Here is a 13,779-nt window from a genome sequence, read left to right as displayed (position 1 = left end):
AAAAGATTCCAAGAGACAAACTACAAACATCCAGGTTGTCCAGGATCTGTTGCTAGAAATAATTTCATTGGTTTGGGTTTGGATGTTTTTTCCCTTAACTGATCAACTGCTGGGGGCTTAATTGCCCAGATTAATTTTCGCTCATTAGCGAAGACTCCAGGCTGGCCCCGAGCTTTTCCTCCAGCAGATTCCCACCGACCCATCCCAGGGGTGGGGGGAACTTCCCTGGGGATGGAGCGAGGATGGGCAAAGCCGTCCCAGGGGGGTGGCAATGGCTATTTTATGGCAATTTATTTCTTTATCCTCTATTCGGGGAAGGGTTATTTGGCACGGATCCCACCCAGGGGGTGCCGCTCCCCAAGGGCACTCCGTCGCTGCGGCCGCGCGGGGCGGGACACGATGCTGCCGCTCCCCCGGCTCCCGGCGGCGCTGCCGGTGGCCCCGGGCGGTTCCGTGTCCCCGCATTGCCCCCGTTCCCCGTTCGTTCCCCGTTCCCGTTCCCGTTCCGGGGGTGGCGGCGGGCGCGGGGACCGCGCGGCGCCGGGGCCGCCGTTCATTCACGGCCACGCCGGGGTGGGAGCGGGGCGGGGCCAGCGCCGAGCGCCGGCCAATGAGAAGCGGCGGCGCCGCGCGTCACGCGGCCGCCAGCCAATGGGAGCGCGCCGGGCCTGAACTTTTGCCACGGCGGACAAGTTGATACATCGCGGGGGTGTGTCCGGCGCGCGGCCCGCGGGGGGGGCGCGTTAACCCCCGCGCTGCCGTGACCTACTTTCACAGCGCCCCGCTGCCGCCGCGCCCCCCCGCCCCGCTCCGCCGCTCCCCGCGGGGCGATCCCCCCCACCCCACCCCAGCCTCATCCCGCCCGCCGGCGGCGCGGGGCCGAGCGGGGCCGGCGGCGGGCGGGAGCGGCGGGCGCGGGGCGGCGCGGGGCGCTTTAAGCGGTCGGAAACCCGAGCCGGTGTTTGCGCAAGGGCCGGTGCCGCGCGGAGCCGCCGGAGTGTCTAGACTGGCACATGATGGGCGGCAGCCAATGGCGGCGCCGCTCGCGAGGGGCCCCGCGCGCGCGCCCCGGCCACACAAAAGCCGGCGAGGGGCGGGCGGGCGCGAGCGGGCGGCGGCGGCGGCCCCGGGAGCCGCGCACGGACCCGCCGGACCGGGGCCGCGCCCTGCGATGCGGACAAGGGACGCGCTGACAACCGGCCTGCGCTGCTGCCTCTGCTGCTGCTGCTGCTTCGCCTTTCTGATTTAATTTTTTTTCCTCCTTTTTTTTTTTTTTTTTAATTTTTTTTAATTTTTTTTTTTTTTAAATACTATTTTTGGCTGAAGGGATCCGACGCCTCCGAGCGGCCCCCGGCGCCGGTTCCCCGCCGGGCGGCACCCCCGCGCCGGGAGCGCTTCCCCGCTCCTCCCCACCTTGTATGGTGGAGCGGCCGCGGTGCGCAGCCGAGCGCTGCCCCGGGCTCCCCCCGGCCCTCGCCCCCGCCGCTCCCCGCCCGGGCCCGCGTTGGCAGCCGATGTAGGGCACGGCGCGGCGCGCCCGAGCCCCAGCGCCGCCACGGGAGCGGCCCCCGCGGCGCCGTCTATGCCCGCGCCGCCCCGCCGCCCCCCCCATGGTGCGGCCCCGCCGCGGGCCGTCCGAGATCCGCTGGGCAGCAGCGCCGCGGGGAGTCCGGGCTGCTCCGGGGCTGCGATGAGATAGAGCCGGCGGCGGAGCGAGGAGCCCCGCGGAGGAGGGCGGGGGGCGGCGGAGAGCGACGCGACCCCCGGCCGCCCGTGGGTCGTATGTTCAGGTCCAAACGCTCAGGGCTGGTGCGGCGACTTTGGAGGAGCCGCGTCATTCCGGACAGGGACGGCGGAGATGGGAGCGCCAGGAGCGGCCACGACCTCGGAGCCACCGGCAGCTGCAAGATCGCGGAGAAAAGCCCCTCGGCGGAGCTCCGCGCGGTAGCGCGCAGCCTGCTGCTGCGGGAGGCGGAGGAGCGGCGCGGGGCGGCGGGCGAGGCGGCGCCGCGCGGGGACCCCATGGCGGAGCGGCGCGGGGCCCGGCTCCGAGCTCCCGGCTCCGCAACGGAGAGCGACGGCCGGACCGTGACCTGCTGCCTCTTCTCGGAGCGGGAGCCGGGCGGCCCCCAGCCTCCCCCCGCCGCCGCCCCCGGACCCGACGGCGCGGCCGACGGCGGCTCCCCGGAGCGGCGGGGCCGGGAGGCGCGGGCGCGGCTGCTGGTGCTGGAGCAGGAGCTGAAGGCCGTCACCTACTCGCTGCTGAAGCGGCTGAAGGAGCGCTCGCTGGACAGCCTGCTGGAGGCGGTGGAGTCCCGCGGGGGGATGCCCGGCGGCTGCGTCCTCGTGGCCCGCACCGAGGTGCGCCTGGGGGGCCTGGCGGCGCCCCCGCACCTCCTCCTGGGCAAATTGTTCCGCTGGCCCGACCTGCAGCACCCCGCCGAGCTGAAGCCCCTCTGCGAGTGCCAGAGCTTCGGCGTCGCCGACGGACCCACGGTCTGCTGCAACCCCTACCACTTCAGCCGCCTCTGTGGGCCAGGTGAGCAGCGGCGTGTTGGGTCCTTCCCGCCTGGCCACAAACACCCACCGATTTGGGGGTTCGGGGTTTCTGACCCCTTCCTGGCTTTTTCCGAGCCCTCGTGGGCAGCGCTGCCCGGGCCCCGCGGCGTTGCGGGGATGCCCGGGGGGACGCGCCTGGTCCGGGGTCCCCTCCGGGCATCCCCCCCTCTCTCGGAACCAGCGCTTCCAGTTGTGCGTAAAAAGCCCTTTCTCTTTATTGTTTTTTTTTTTCCCCTTCCCGCGGAGTTTCCCCGCTCTCCGGGAGCCGCAGGGGCGATAATCGGCGGCTCCATCCCGCTGGCGCCAGCCTGGCTCGCTCGTATCGGAGCCGGGCGGTCACCGCCGCCCGCTTAAAGCCGCAGGCGCTTCGGGGGGGGCTGCGGGGATGTCCCCGCCGCGGGGATCCCCGCACCCGCCACGACATCTGGGGCTCCTGCATTTCTCGGGGGATTCTCATTTTTTTGACCGTGGGAAGAGGTGAGCGTTTTCAAAGCTTGGGTTTGGTTTTCTTGAGGTTTTTTGAGCAATACTTGATCGTGCGTCTGTGTCAGCAGGGAATAGTTACATGGAGCAGAGACGTGTTGGAGTTTGAGGTGCAGAAATCGAGGTGATATTGTACAAAAAGTGTAATGAAACTGGACAGCTGGATTCCCACTGCCAGAGGGCAGGGTTAGACGAGATATTGGGAAGGAATTGTTCCCTGGGAGGGCAGTGGGGCCCTGGCACAGGGTGCCCAGAGAAGCTGTGGCTGCCCCTGAATCCCTGGAAGTGCCCAAGGCCAGGCTGGATGAGGCTTGGAGCAGCCTGGGACAGTGGAAGGTGTCCCTGCCCATGAACTAGTTGATTTTTAAGGTCCCTTCCAACCCAAACCATCCTGTGATCCTATGCTGACTGTCCCTTTTTTTGGCAAGAATTTGGATTTTATTATTTCTTTTGCAATCTGGGCTCCTGCCTCGCTTTGCATCACTTCTTTCAAAGAAACTTCTCTTCTGGGCGTGCTTCTCCCGAAGGTCGCTAGAGGCTGGAGGCAGCTTTTTTATTCCAGATGGAGTTAAGCTGCGTTTTCAGGAACGGGGCATTTATTTTAGAAACGGGAGAAGTTTCCCAGTCTCTTTCCTGCAGCCTCGCTGATTTTCCCAGCGGTGAGCGGCTGCCAACCCTGTGCTGGGAGTAGTAGAAAGCAGAGCTGTTATCAAGTGGCTCCTTATCACTTTGATAATGGGTGACTGTGCCAGGACCCCGCCCGCGCTGGGCGCTGGTACCAGGAGCCAGGAGAAGGCCTTGGTGCCCTTTTCCACAAGTGGCTCCCTGCAGGATCATCCTGCTGCTGTTCCCACCCCTTTGCTGAGGGCTGTGAGGGCTCTGGGGTGCTTGGAACGAATCCCTGGTGAGGGACCAGCACAGCCAGGTCCAGCTGTTACATCCACATGGGGACATCAGCACCTTTATTTATTTTTTTTTTTTTTTTTTTTTTGATTTAAGAGCACCCTGCTCCCTTAGGGGAGATGGAGAGGCTTTTCTGAGAAGCAGTGAATGACCCCAGAGCCGTCACACAGGGGATGCTGAGGTTGTTTTTGATGAACTCAGGACCGGGGGGAGCTGAGGGCACTCCCGTGTTTCCCTTCTCTGGGGTCAGTGTGGTGCCTCTGATGGACTTGACAGTAAATTTGTCACTGAGCTGGGTGCTGATAGAGCACAGCTGGCTGCACACTCGCTTTTGGCAAGTTACAAGAGAAATCACTGTGGTGTTATGGAAGGGGAAAAGAAACCCCTCTAATCAGGGCCTGGAGATGATGAAGGACCTTCATCGACCTTCCTCGTGCTCTTGACCCTTCCAAAAACAGTGAGAGGTGGTTGGATGACCTGATACAGCCAAGCACCTCTGGGCACTTGCTGAACTTGGAGCACATGGCTGCTTAAAGCCGAGCTGGGAGCTTTGTGGGGTGGATTCAGGGTGAGGGGGATCACGGTGGCCTCTGCTCCTGAGCTGCTTCTGTGCCAAGGCCTTTTGGGATGGACCAAAGTTCCTTGCATGACTTGGTGGCTGGAGCCAGCCTGGCTCTGGTGCCAGCCCAGTGTGCCAAGAGGAGCCTTTTTATCACCCAATCCTCCTTTTGAGTACTTGTGAAGTGTTTGGGGAGCACCCTGTGTGTTGGAGTCTGGGATGGAAGGTTGTCTCCCAACGCAGATGATGTAAATGTGGTTCCTGGGGAGCAATTTGATGTTTTCTCTGACTCAGTCCGTGGGTGTCCAGGCACAGATGTGGGGCAGAGGGGTGTGCAGCATTTTCAGTAGCAAAACCCACTTTGAAAGTTGTAGGTGGAACTCCCATTCTTCAAAAATTAGGAAAACCTTGGTCTCCAGTTGCTTCCAAGTGTTCTGTTTTCCAGTGTTTATAACCTTGGAAGAGCTCCTACCCCAGAAGAGAAAGTGAGAGGGTTTGTTGGTACACCGAACACAGCACTAACCTGAACTTTTGTTTCTCCAGAGTCTCCACCACCTCCCTACTCTCGGCTGTCTCCTAATGATGAGCAAAAGCCACTGGGTACGTGTTTTGTCTCTTTTGATCTCTGGGGTTCTCCTTTCATGGTGCAGCCCCGCTGCTGCTTCTGAGACAGCCCTACCTGGCACGTCAGGCAAAAACCAACAAGTCGGGGTTTTATGGCTGCTCATTATTTCTGAGCAAGCATCAGCTGACGGGTTTTAAGAAGTAAATGGATGCCAGTTTATCCTACCAAATTACCGTGTAGACACATGCATATTTTCCAAAATAATATGAAGCTCTATTTTTAATGAAGGCGTAATGAAAGGTTGCCAGCCGTCGTGTTTTGTCTGCGTGTGTAATCTGCGGGAGTGGGAGCTCCTGGGTGCCATTTCCATAAAGGCCTGGCTGTGCTGCTCCATGCAGGAACCAGCTATTACCCTTCCTCTGCTCTTTACAAACAGATGGAAAGTCTTTGAAACTCTGTGTCATTTCTGAACGGGGTGTTACTTTTCCTGGGGAATTAGGAAAGGTTTTCCAAGCAGAGCTGCTGAAGGCAGCTTTGGGGTGGAGTGCAGGGTGCTGGAGAGCCCGGCAGCCTGGTCCTGTGTGCTGCATGTGGACCTGCAGATGTTTTGAGCTGCATCCGCACCATCCTTTCTTTCTCAGCCCTGCTTCTTGCTCAGTTAAATGGGGAGCACAGACATGGCAGCGTTGGAGGGAAGGGAGGAATCCCACATCCCTCTTGGATTTCTTGCTGGCATCGGTGCAGCTGGGGGCTTTCTCCCTTTATCCCGTGCTCAGTGATTTACTGGGCTTAATGACCAGGGGGAGCTGCTTTTGCTGCCATGGGGCAGGGAGGGGACAGATGGGGTTTGGCAGGGCTAGGAGGGGACAGCAGTGCCTGCCTGTCCCACCCAGCCCTGGGGAAGGCAGGAGCTGCCCCTGCCAAAGGTGAATCCCTGCCCTGCCAGGCCTGGGAGCTGCAGCAGCCTCAGCCATGTGTGCACCCTTCATCACCACAGGGCTGTGACCAGAGCATCCATCCTGCAAGGCCAAGCTGCCAGCTGGGGGCTTCCTTTTCTTTTTTTCCTTTTTTTTTTTTTGTTAGGTGTGGAGGCAAAAAAAAGAAAAAAAAAGGAGTTGTCCCTCCCTGTGCTCCCCCTTCCAAGTTAATTCCCTTTAAAAACTGCTTGTGCTGCAGGGAGAGATGATAGTGAGTGACACGTGACTTTATTAAAACAACAGCCAGGGGTTGAAATTTGCTTCACTGGCTTGTTTGATTGGAAAAATAATAGTTAATCTGTGAGCAAACAGTTGAGCACTTAATTAGAGGGGTGTAAGCAAAAGAGAATAACAAAGACTCTTAACTTGTTAAAACAAAGTTTCCTTCGCTTCAGCAAAGAGGAAGGAAGGAAGCAAGAATAAACAGCTTCAAGAATTTTAATGGTGATAATTAAGTATAGTAACTCTGACTTGTTTAGAGGCTTAATGTAACTTTATCCAGTAAGCACCAAGTTCCTACTTGTTTGATCAACTTAACTGGAGTTATTTTTGTGGTGGAGGCAATTCAAACTTTGCATTTGCGTGGTGGAGCTACAAAGTTAATCTCTGCTTTCTGGCTCTGTGGAGAGTTTCTCTCGGGGAGGTGGTGGGAAGTGGAGCAGCCAGGGGTGCTCACGTAGCGCTGGCAAATGCAGCAGGACTAAAAGTGCTTTCTTTTATTTATTTTTTATTTTTTTTTTTCCCCTAGATCTATCAGATTCCACGTTGTCTTACACTGAAACAGAGGCTACAAACTCTCCCAACGTCACGCCCGGAGATTTCTCAGGTTGGCAGCTTTTGGTGGTGGGGCAGGACAGCAGGAGGGGATGGGGGTGCTGGTCCTGCTCTTGGTTTGTGTCCTGGAGAAGACAAAAAGAGCAGTTACTTGAGCTGGTTTTTAAAGACGGCTGTGCTGTGCTAAGATGCTGTTGGTGGGATGGGCAGGGAGCTTTGGGAGGTTGCCACAGGGCCACGTGTGTCCTGTGTGGAGGCCACCTGGAGCCATCCCAGGCTGTGGGGCTGGGCTGTGGCAGTGTTTCCATGGCAGGGACAGTGAGTTGTTGCAGTGCTCTGGCAGTGTTTCCATGGCAGGGACAGTGAGTTGTTGCAGTGTTTTGGGGTTGGCTCTGGCAGTGTTTCCATGGCAGGGACAGTGAGTTGTTGCAGTGCTGTGGGCAGTGTTTCCATGGCAGGGACAGTGAGTTGTTGCAGTGCTCTGGCAGTGTTTCCATGGCAGGGACAGTGAGTTGTTGCAGTGTTTTGGGGTGGTTCTTGCCAGGTCCGTTGGGCTGGTGTTACCTGTTGGGTCCTGGCCCCAGGCTGCAATCCCTGCTTTCATGAGCAGGCTCCCAGCTACGGAGCCATTGAAGATCCCGAACAAAGCTTGGCTTAATTAGGTCCTGGTTTTTGCTCTGCCCCACCCTGCAACCTTTCATTCATTTTAATGGGGCTCTGCAAGGCCTGGGGTGGTTTTAGCTGACAGCAGGTAGAGCTGGGGCTTTCCTTGGCTCGGCAAGGGGCTCTGGCTGCAGTGATCATTCCACATCTTCCTCCTCAGTGTCTCCATCATTCCACATCTTCCCCCTCGCTGTCTCCATCATTCCACATCTTCCTCCTCAGTGTCTCCATCATTCCACATCTTCCTCCTCAGTGTCTCCATCATTCCACATCTTCCTCCTCAGTGTCTCCATCATTCCACATCTTCCTCCTCAGTGTCTCCATCATTCCATATCTTCCTCCTCAGTGTCTTATCCCAGGCTGGGGGCTCATTGTGTGGGACAGGAGGGGCCTGGCTGTAGGAGCAGGTTTCGTTTCTTTGCCTGGTTCACGGTCTGAGAACTGGGATGAAGGCAGACAAAGGTGGGTTTTGATGGAGCCCCACGTGCCTCCTTTGGTGGCTGGGATGGGGCTTGGACACCTCTGAGCTGGGATGGGGCTTGGACACCTCTGAGCTGCATTGCTGGATTGCTGAGCATGTGGATGGAGCCTGCTGTTCGTTTGGGGGGATGCTGTGAGTCAAGGGAGGGACATTTGGGACATTTGGGGTACTGGTCCCTTGGTCGTGGCTTTTCTCTTCATTTTCTTTCCCTGCAAGAGTTCACGGTCAGTTCAGTGAGAACTTTGGTGAGACTTGGGCATTCCTCAGGATGTTTAGGCCAATCAAAACACACAATTAGGGTGTTCAAACAGCACAGGGGCTGTATCATGGCACGGTGGCACATTTCCCTCTGGGGATTTTCCCTCCTCCTGGTCCTTCCAGGTGCCCCTGTGGTGCCGGCCGTGGTTGGTGTGTGCCGGGTCTGGTGTGTGCCCACGGGCTCCTCTTGTGCTGCCAAGTGTCCAGAGCAGGGGCACAATTGATGGCAGAACTCAGATCATTCAGCCTTGTGCTCTGATAAATGTGTTTGTGATTCCTAACAAACGTTCCTAGGGCTGGAGGTGCATCCCTAAAGCTCCCGGTGCCCGTGGCTTTTGTTGTAACTTGATAATTGGCATTAATTCCAGCGGCCAAGTTGGAAAAGTGGGATTCCTGAGGATGTAATGGTTCAGTTTCTCTCATGGCTCAGTCTTTATGGGACATCTGGTGGGTTTGCTGGAAGAGAAGAGAGATTTTAACTTTTCCTTGAACAATATAATGATAACATGTGACCGAGATTGTGCTGAAACCGGATCCCTCCTCTCCCCCTGTGCCGTTTCCAATGGTGTAACTTTTAATAAGAGTCTGGGGCTGGGTGATTTATTTTTCCCCAGTGCTCAGGATTGCTGAAAGAGGATAAGAGCCCTGCTGAAGTTAACCCATACATGTCATCACGGGGAAGTACAAGGGAAAAACCCACTTAGGCTCCAGTCTACCTGCCACGTTTCAGTTTGTTTATTCTCCGTTTCAACTCATTTAATAGCTCTGCTTGAAGTGCAGGCCTGTGGGAGTGATACACAAAGCACATGGTCCTCCCTGCCCCCTCTTGTGTACCGAGGGAGCTCAGTGTGCATTTAACTCGTCCTCCAGAAATAAGTACATTTTGGGTCTAGCGTCAAGCCACTGCTATTTATTGGTCCACCTTTGATCATCAAAAAGGCTTTTCCTACTAAAACCACAAAATTCAATTTTGTGTAACAAAGAGAACCATTCTTCTCCTCTTGCTCCTTTGCTTGATGAACTTCTAAACAGGAGGCTTTAGCATGAAGGCAAAAGATGATCTCTGTTGTATGTGTAAATTAAAAAAAAAAAAAACAACTCTTTTTGAAGTAGAACCTTTCATGGCTATAATATTGCCCTTAAAAAGAGGGAAAGTCTTCAGAGAAGTGTCAGGCTCACTGTGAGGTTCAGAGGAACAGTCAGTGCTAACTGGAAGCACAAGTTGTGGGTAGTTTGGTGGATATGACCTGGATCCGTGGATGATACCCCAGAGCCCTCTTCATCTTGTGCTCAAAGCATTTTGGAACAAAGTTGTTTGTCCAAGGATCAGTGTCCAGCCACAGCTTTTCCCTCGGAATGGGGATGCTCCTGTTTTCCCAGTGAGGTGCAATGGCCTGGGAAGATCTGGGTTGGTGGGAAAAGGCGCTTGGAGGTGTCTGATGCTGAAATTTCCTCCTGAGCTCGAGCAGCGCCACATTCAGGCTCGTGAGAGCACGAGGAGCGGCTCCATCTTCTCCTCCTTAGATTAATTCCCGCTGGGGAGCGGAGCTGAGGCAAACCTGCTGTTTTTTGAGTGATATTTTAAAGCCAGGTGGTTCCCTGGCCTGGGCTGAGCCCGTCTGTCCCCCGGGAGCCGGCGGAGCCGTGGCCGGTCCTGGCGTCACCGCGGCTCCCAGCCGGAGCTGGGGAAATACCAGGGAAAGGGCAAAATCCAGCAAGGCAGGAACAAAAGCTGGGCCTCGTGACTCATAATTGGTGGAACATTTGTAGTAATTTTTTTTTCCCTTCCCCTCAGACTTGGCTCCTCCAGCACATGCCAGGAAGCTGCTGTACCCGTTAGACTTGCCAGGCGTGTGGAGCGCTGGGCTGGGATGGGGAGCTGGGGACGTGCTGGAGCAGCTGCCATGGCCTTTGGGATTGCCTGCCTTCCTCTGAATCCCACAGGATTCACCAGCCCTTTCCTTAAAACCCATGGAATAGCCCATTCCTCTTGAAAAAGCCCCATGACGAGCGTTGACCAAAGTTCTTGTTAGTGGTGGCTTCAAATTCTGGAGGTCCTGAGGGGAGGACAGGTGGGACAGCAAAAGTGGCTTTGCACCTGTAGCTCTCTGTGCTGATTTGGCCATCCCCAGGGAAAATGCTGGTTTATTTTTTCCAAAAATAGTTTTGTTTTGTTGGGTTTTTTTTAAACTTTAAAATCGCTTCCTATGTGCTAAAACTCTCCAAGAGTTTCAGCTCTGGTGAGCCTGTGTGTAGCTGAAAATGTGCATCCTGAAGAAGAAATGTTCAACTGGTGGTTTGTGGGACGAGGGATGAATTCCTGTCCGTGCTCCAAAGCAGCAGGAAGGTGTTTCCCACCTGGAAGTGGAAGCACAGGGCTGAGTTTATTCCCAGCAGCTCTGCTGATGCCCAGGAGGTGCTGGGCTCCTTGTGGGGGATGAGTTCTGCTTTGGGTGACTGATGGTGATGGAAGAAAGCTGGGAATTAACAGAGAGGAGAAACAAACTGAATGGGCAGGAACTTACTTAAATGATTTCAGATTTATTTATTTTTTTAAGGCCTGGGAAGATGGGGAGGTTTTTGCAGGGCAGTGCTGGGGCTGGGGGCACTGGATTTGGGGAGCAGGGTCCCTGTACCAGCAAAGGGAGGAAAATCCACCCCAGTTGGTGACTCAGCCCTGCTGAGGCACTGCCACAGCTCCAGGCAAGAGCCAGAGGGTTTTTTCTGCTTCCAGCAATATTTAGGATGAACTTAAGGAAGCATATTTTAAAACCCACTGAATGGAGAAAGTGAACGTCTCCCTTCCTCTCCCCCCAGAAAAAACAGGCTGCAGGATTTATGCTAACAAGGAAATTTATGAAGATCCTGTGTGTTAGGAGTAGGAAAAAAAAAAAAAAAGCCCATTAAATCTGTCAGGCGGATGTGTGTGTGGCAACTGGGCAAACATTGCCCTTTCCGGGCTGGGGGAGAGATTCTGGAATTACCTGTTAATAGAAAAAAAAAGGGTATTTTTCTCATTCATAGGGCAGCAGTTTCTTCTGGGGGGAAATGTTGGGTTTTGAGGATGGATTCTGGCTTTGCTGTGTCTCAGTTCCAGCTCTGGGCTGGGGGCTGGGTCTGACCCAGCACCACCCTGGAGCCTTTTCATCCCTTCTTCCCCCCAATCCTGCAGAAAGAAATCCTTAAAAAAAAAAAAAAAAAAGATACAACATATCTGTGCATCCAGCTTAATCACAGACAGATGTTTATTTGGGCCAGTAATGGTTTTGGTTTCTTTTTTCCTTTGATATTTAACTGTAGGTTTGCTGGCTTGTCTTCCCCTGTGCAGTCTAGAACAATCAGGGTTTGGCTAAAACCTCTCCTGGTCAGAGGAACGAGCCTGTTGCCAAGAGCTACTTCTTTGATGCAAAAAAATACATCCTGGAGGTGCTTTGTCAGATGTTTTTATATTAAACAGTTTTCCTCCATAGTTTCAGTTTGCCAACGGGAAATAAAGTGCATCTATTTTCCAGTGTGCTTCAGAGAGGAATTCTCTGCTCGCTGTGGAGGCTTTTCCCACATGGCTGTGGATGTTGGAACCCCAAGGGAGAGCTTCAGGGCAACAACCTGCCCTGATGTGCAGCTTCTGGCCCTGCCTGGGGCTGACATCAAAGGCAGCTTCTCCAACTGCAGGGGTGAATTATGGATTAATCCCTGAAAGGGAAGGTGGGGAAGCTCTGGGAGCCAAGCCCTGGGCTTTCAGTGCTGTCCCTTTCACAGAGCTGCAGGTGTGCTCCTTTATTTTACATCAAGGTGTCTTTCTGGGGTGGTGATAAAGCCTCTGGAGCCAGTGGATTTATGGGGGGGGGGCAGTGGGTTTTTCCACAGCCCATCTGTGCTTGGCATGGTGGGGGGCTCAGTGGCAGCTCCTGGAGTAGTTCAGCCATTCCTTTGGAGCAGAAGGTGAAGGGATCACTGATCCTGTAGCTTCATCCATAAGCAGAGTAACCCAGCAGAGAATGTTCCACCTAGGAAAATCATAAGCAGATGAAGAAGTTGCTCAGAGCATTAAGCAAACAGCAATTGAAGAAAAATTTTAAAAAAGTCAGATGACTTGCCAATGGAAGAGAATCACGCTGGATCAAGGCTGGAAGGAGATGTTACCTCCATGTGGTTGTTTTTCCATAAAAACCCTGTGGGATAACTCATGTTGGGCCCCAAACCAACAGCTGGAGCATTGAGCTGTACCTGAGCAGGCTTCCCCAGAGCTGTGGGTGTCCATGCGTTGGTGGCAGTGACCTTCACAGTGCCACCTGTACCCCGTGTCTGGCAGGAGGACTGAGCTCTGGCAGTGGATGTGCAGCTGTAGAGGTGTTTCCAGAGCCAGGGACAGCTGCTTGTATAAAATACCCCTGGGTTATGGGCTTGTAGTGCAGGGCTCAGCCAGCACTGGGAAACTGGGGAGGGGAAATTAATTTTATGATGGCTGAGGGACCACTGAGGAATTTGCTGGAGGTGGGAAGAGGTGGTTTGTGCTGAAGGTCTCCTGAGGAGGAACATGAAGGTTCCTCTGAGGTTTTGCATCCTGTGCAGCAGCCTCCAAAAACAGTCTGACAGGAGGGCAGGTGTCTCCTGGAGTGGGAGGTGGAGAATGTCCCGTTGTTGCTATAACCACCCAACAGGCCACACTTTAGAAATGAGGACAATCAGAGCTGTCCCTAAAAAATCTGGGCAGCTGGAGTTGGCCCTTGCTCAGAAGAAGGAAGGAAAAAAATCCAGAGTGGCTGCTGGAGGCTCAGGATCATCTGCCTGGAGTGGCACAGGCTGCACAAGGAGTGGAAGAAGATTGGTCTCACCAAGATTGGGCCCCGTGCCTGATGCAGAGATTAAAGCTGCTTTGCAGATGATGCCTCTGTTTGTGTGTACACACAGCTCCACAACTCCAGAGGAGAATTTTCCATGAGGGAGCCGGGCAGGACGATGCCCTGAAGTGAAGGTTCAGTATTTGGGGAGCATGGGGAGCACACCTCCTTCCCTTGCAGGCAAGACACTGAAGTTCTCAGTATGTTCCAGCAGAGAAGGAGAGAGTTGCTTTTTCTCCCTCTGTTACCTGGAACCAGGATGGATTTTCACAGCTAGTCTGGATGTTTTCAACCCAGAAGTTCTTGGAGAAAGTACAGCACCCAGATAAAATATGTTTTTGTCTGTGTTTCATTGAGTAGTTATGATGTTTGGCCTTGAATCACAGAATAATCACATCCCTCACTTCTCCAAGCACCTAGGCATCACTCTTAAAAAAAGAAACATCAGGAAGTAAGCAAGTTACTTAAAAGTAAATTAGTTTAATCTTTGTAGCCTAAACATTACATTCTTGCACCCTATTAGGGGTTGGATATGACTTTCTAGGTAGTAAAAGTTCCTTTGATGTAGCTCTGGTTGTGTCCTTTAACCAGCATGGATCCGATGGATCCGGCTTTGTTTGAACTTTTCCTTTTTCCCTGTGCCTGTGTTTTGCTTTTTAAAGGGATTTGCTGAATACTGGACACAGTGTATTTATGACCTTTGAAAACGGTGAATG

The 13,779-nt window shown here is 54.5% G+C and overlaps 1 protein-coding gene across 1 annotated transcript in view; it reads left to right on the top strand.

The window, feature by feature from the left end:
- The first annotated feature begins 1,512 nt into the window (after positions 1–1,512).
- The window catches only part of SMAD6 (SMAD family member 6), a 38,154-nt gene continuing 25,887 nt past the window's right edge, over positions 1,513–13,779 (top strand). Inside the window, exons 1-3 of the mRNA XM_058846764.1 lie at positions 1,513–2,539; positions 5,048–5,104; positions 6,795–6,872. Of these exons, the coding sequence (XP_058702747.1) occupies positions 1,783–2,539; positions 5,048–5,104; positions 6,795–6,872 (892 nt within the window). The 5' untranslated portion in view covers positions 1,513–1,782. The remainder of the gene's footprint in view (positions 2,540–5,047; positions 5,105–6,794; positions 6,873–13,779) is intronic.

This window comes from Poecile atricapillus, chromosome 11, assembly GCF_030490865.1.
Source record: "Poecile atricapillus isolate bPoeAtr1 chromosome 11, bPoeAtr1.hap1, whole genome shotgun sequence".
NCBI classification, from domain to species: Eukaryota; Metazoa; Chordata; class Aves; order Passeriformes; family Paridae; genus Poecile; species Poecile atricapillus.
This window is presented reverse-complemented; position numbering and strand designations above follow the sequence as displayed.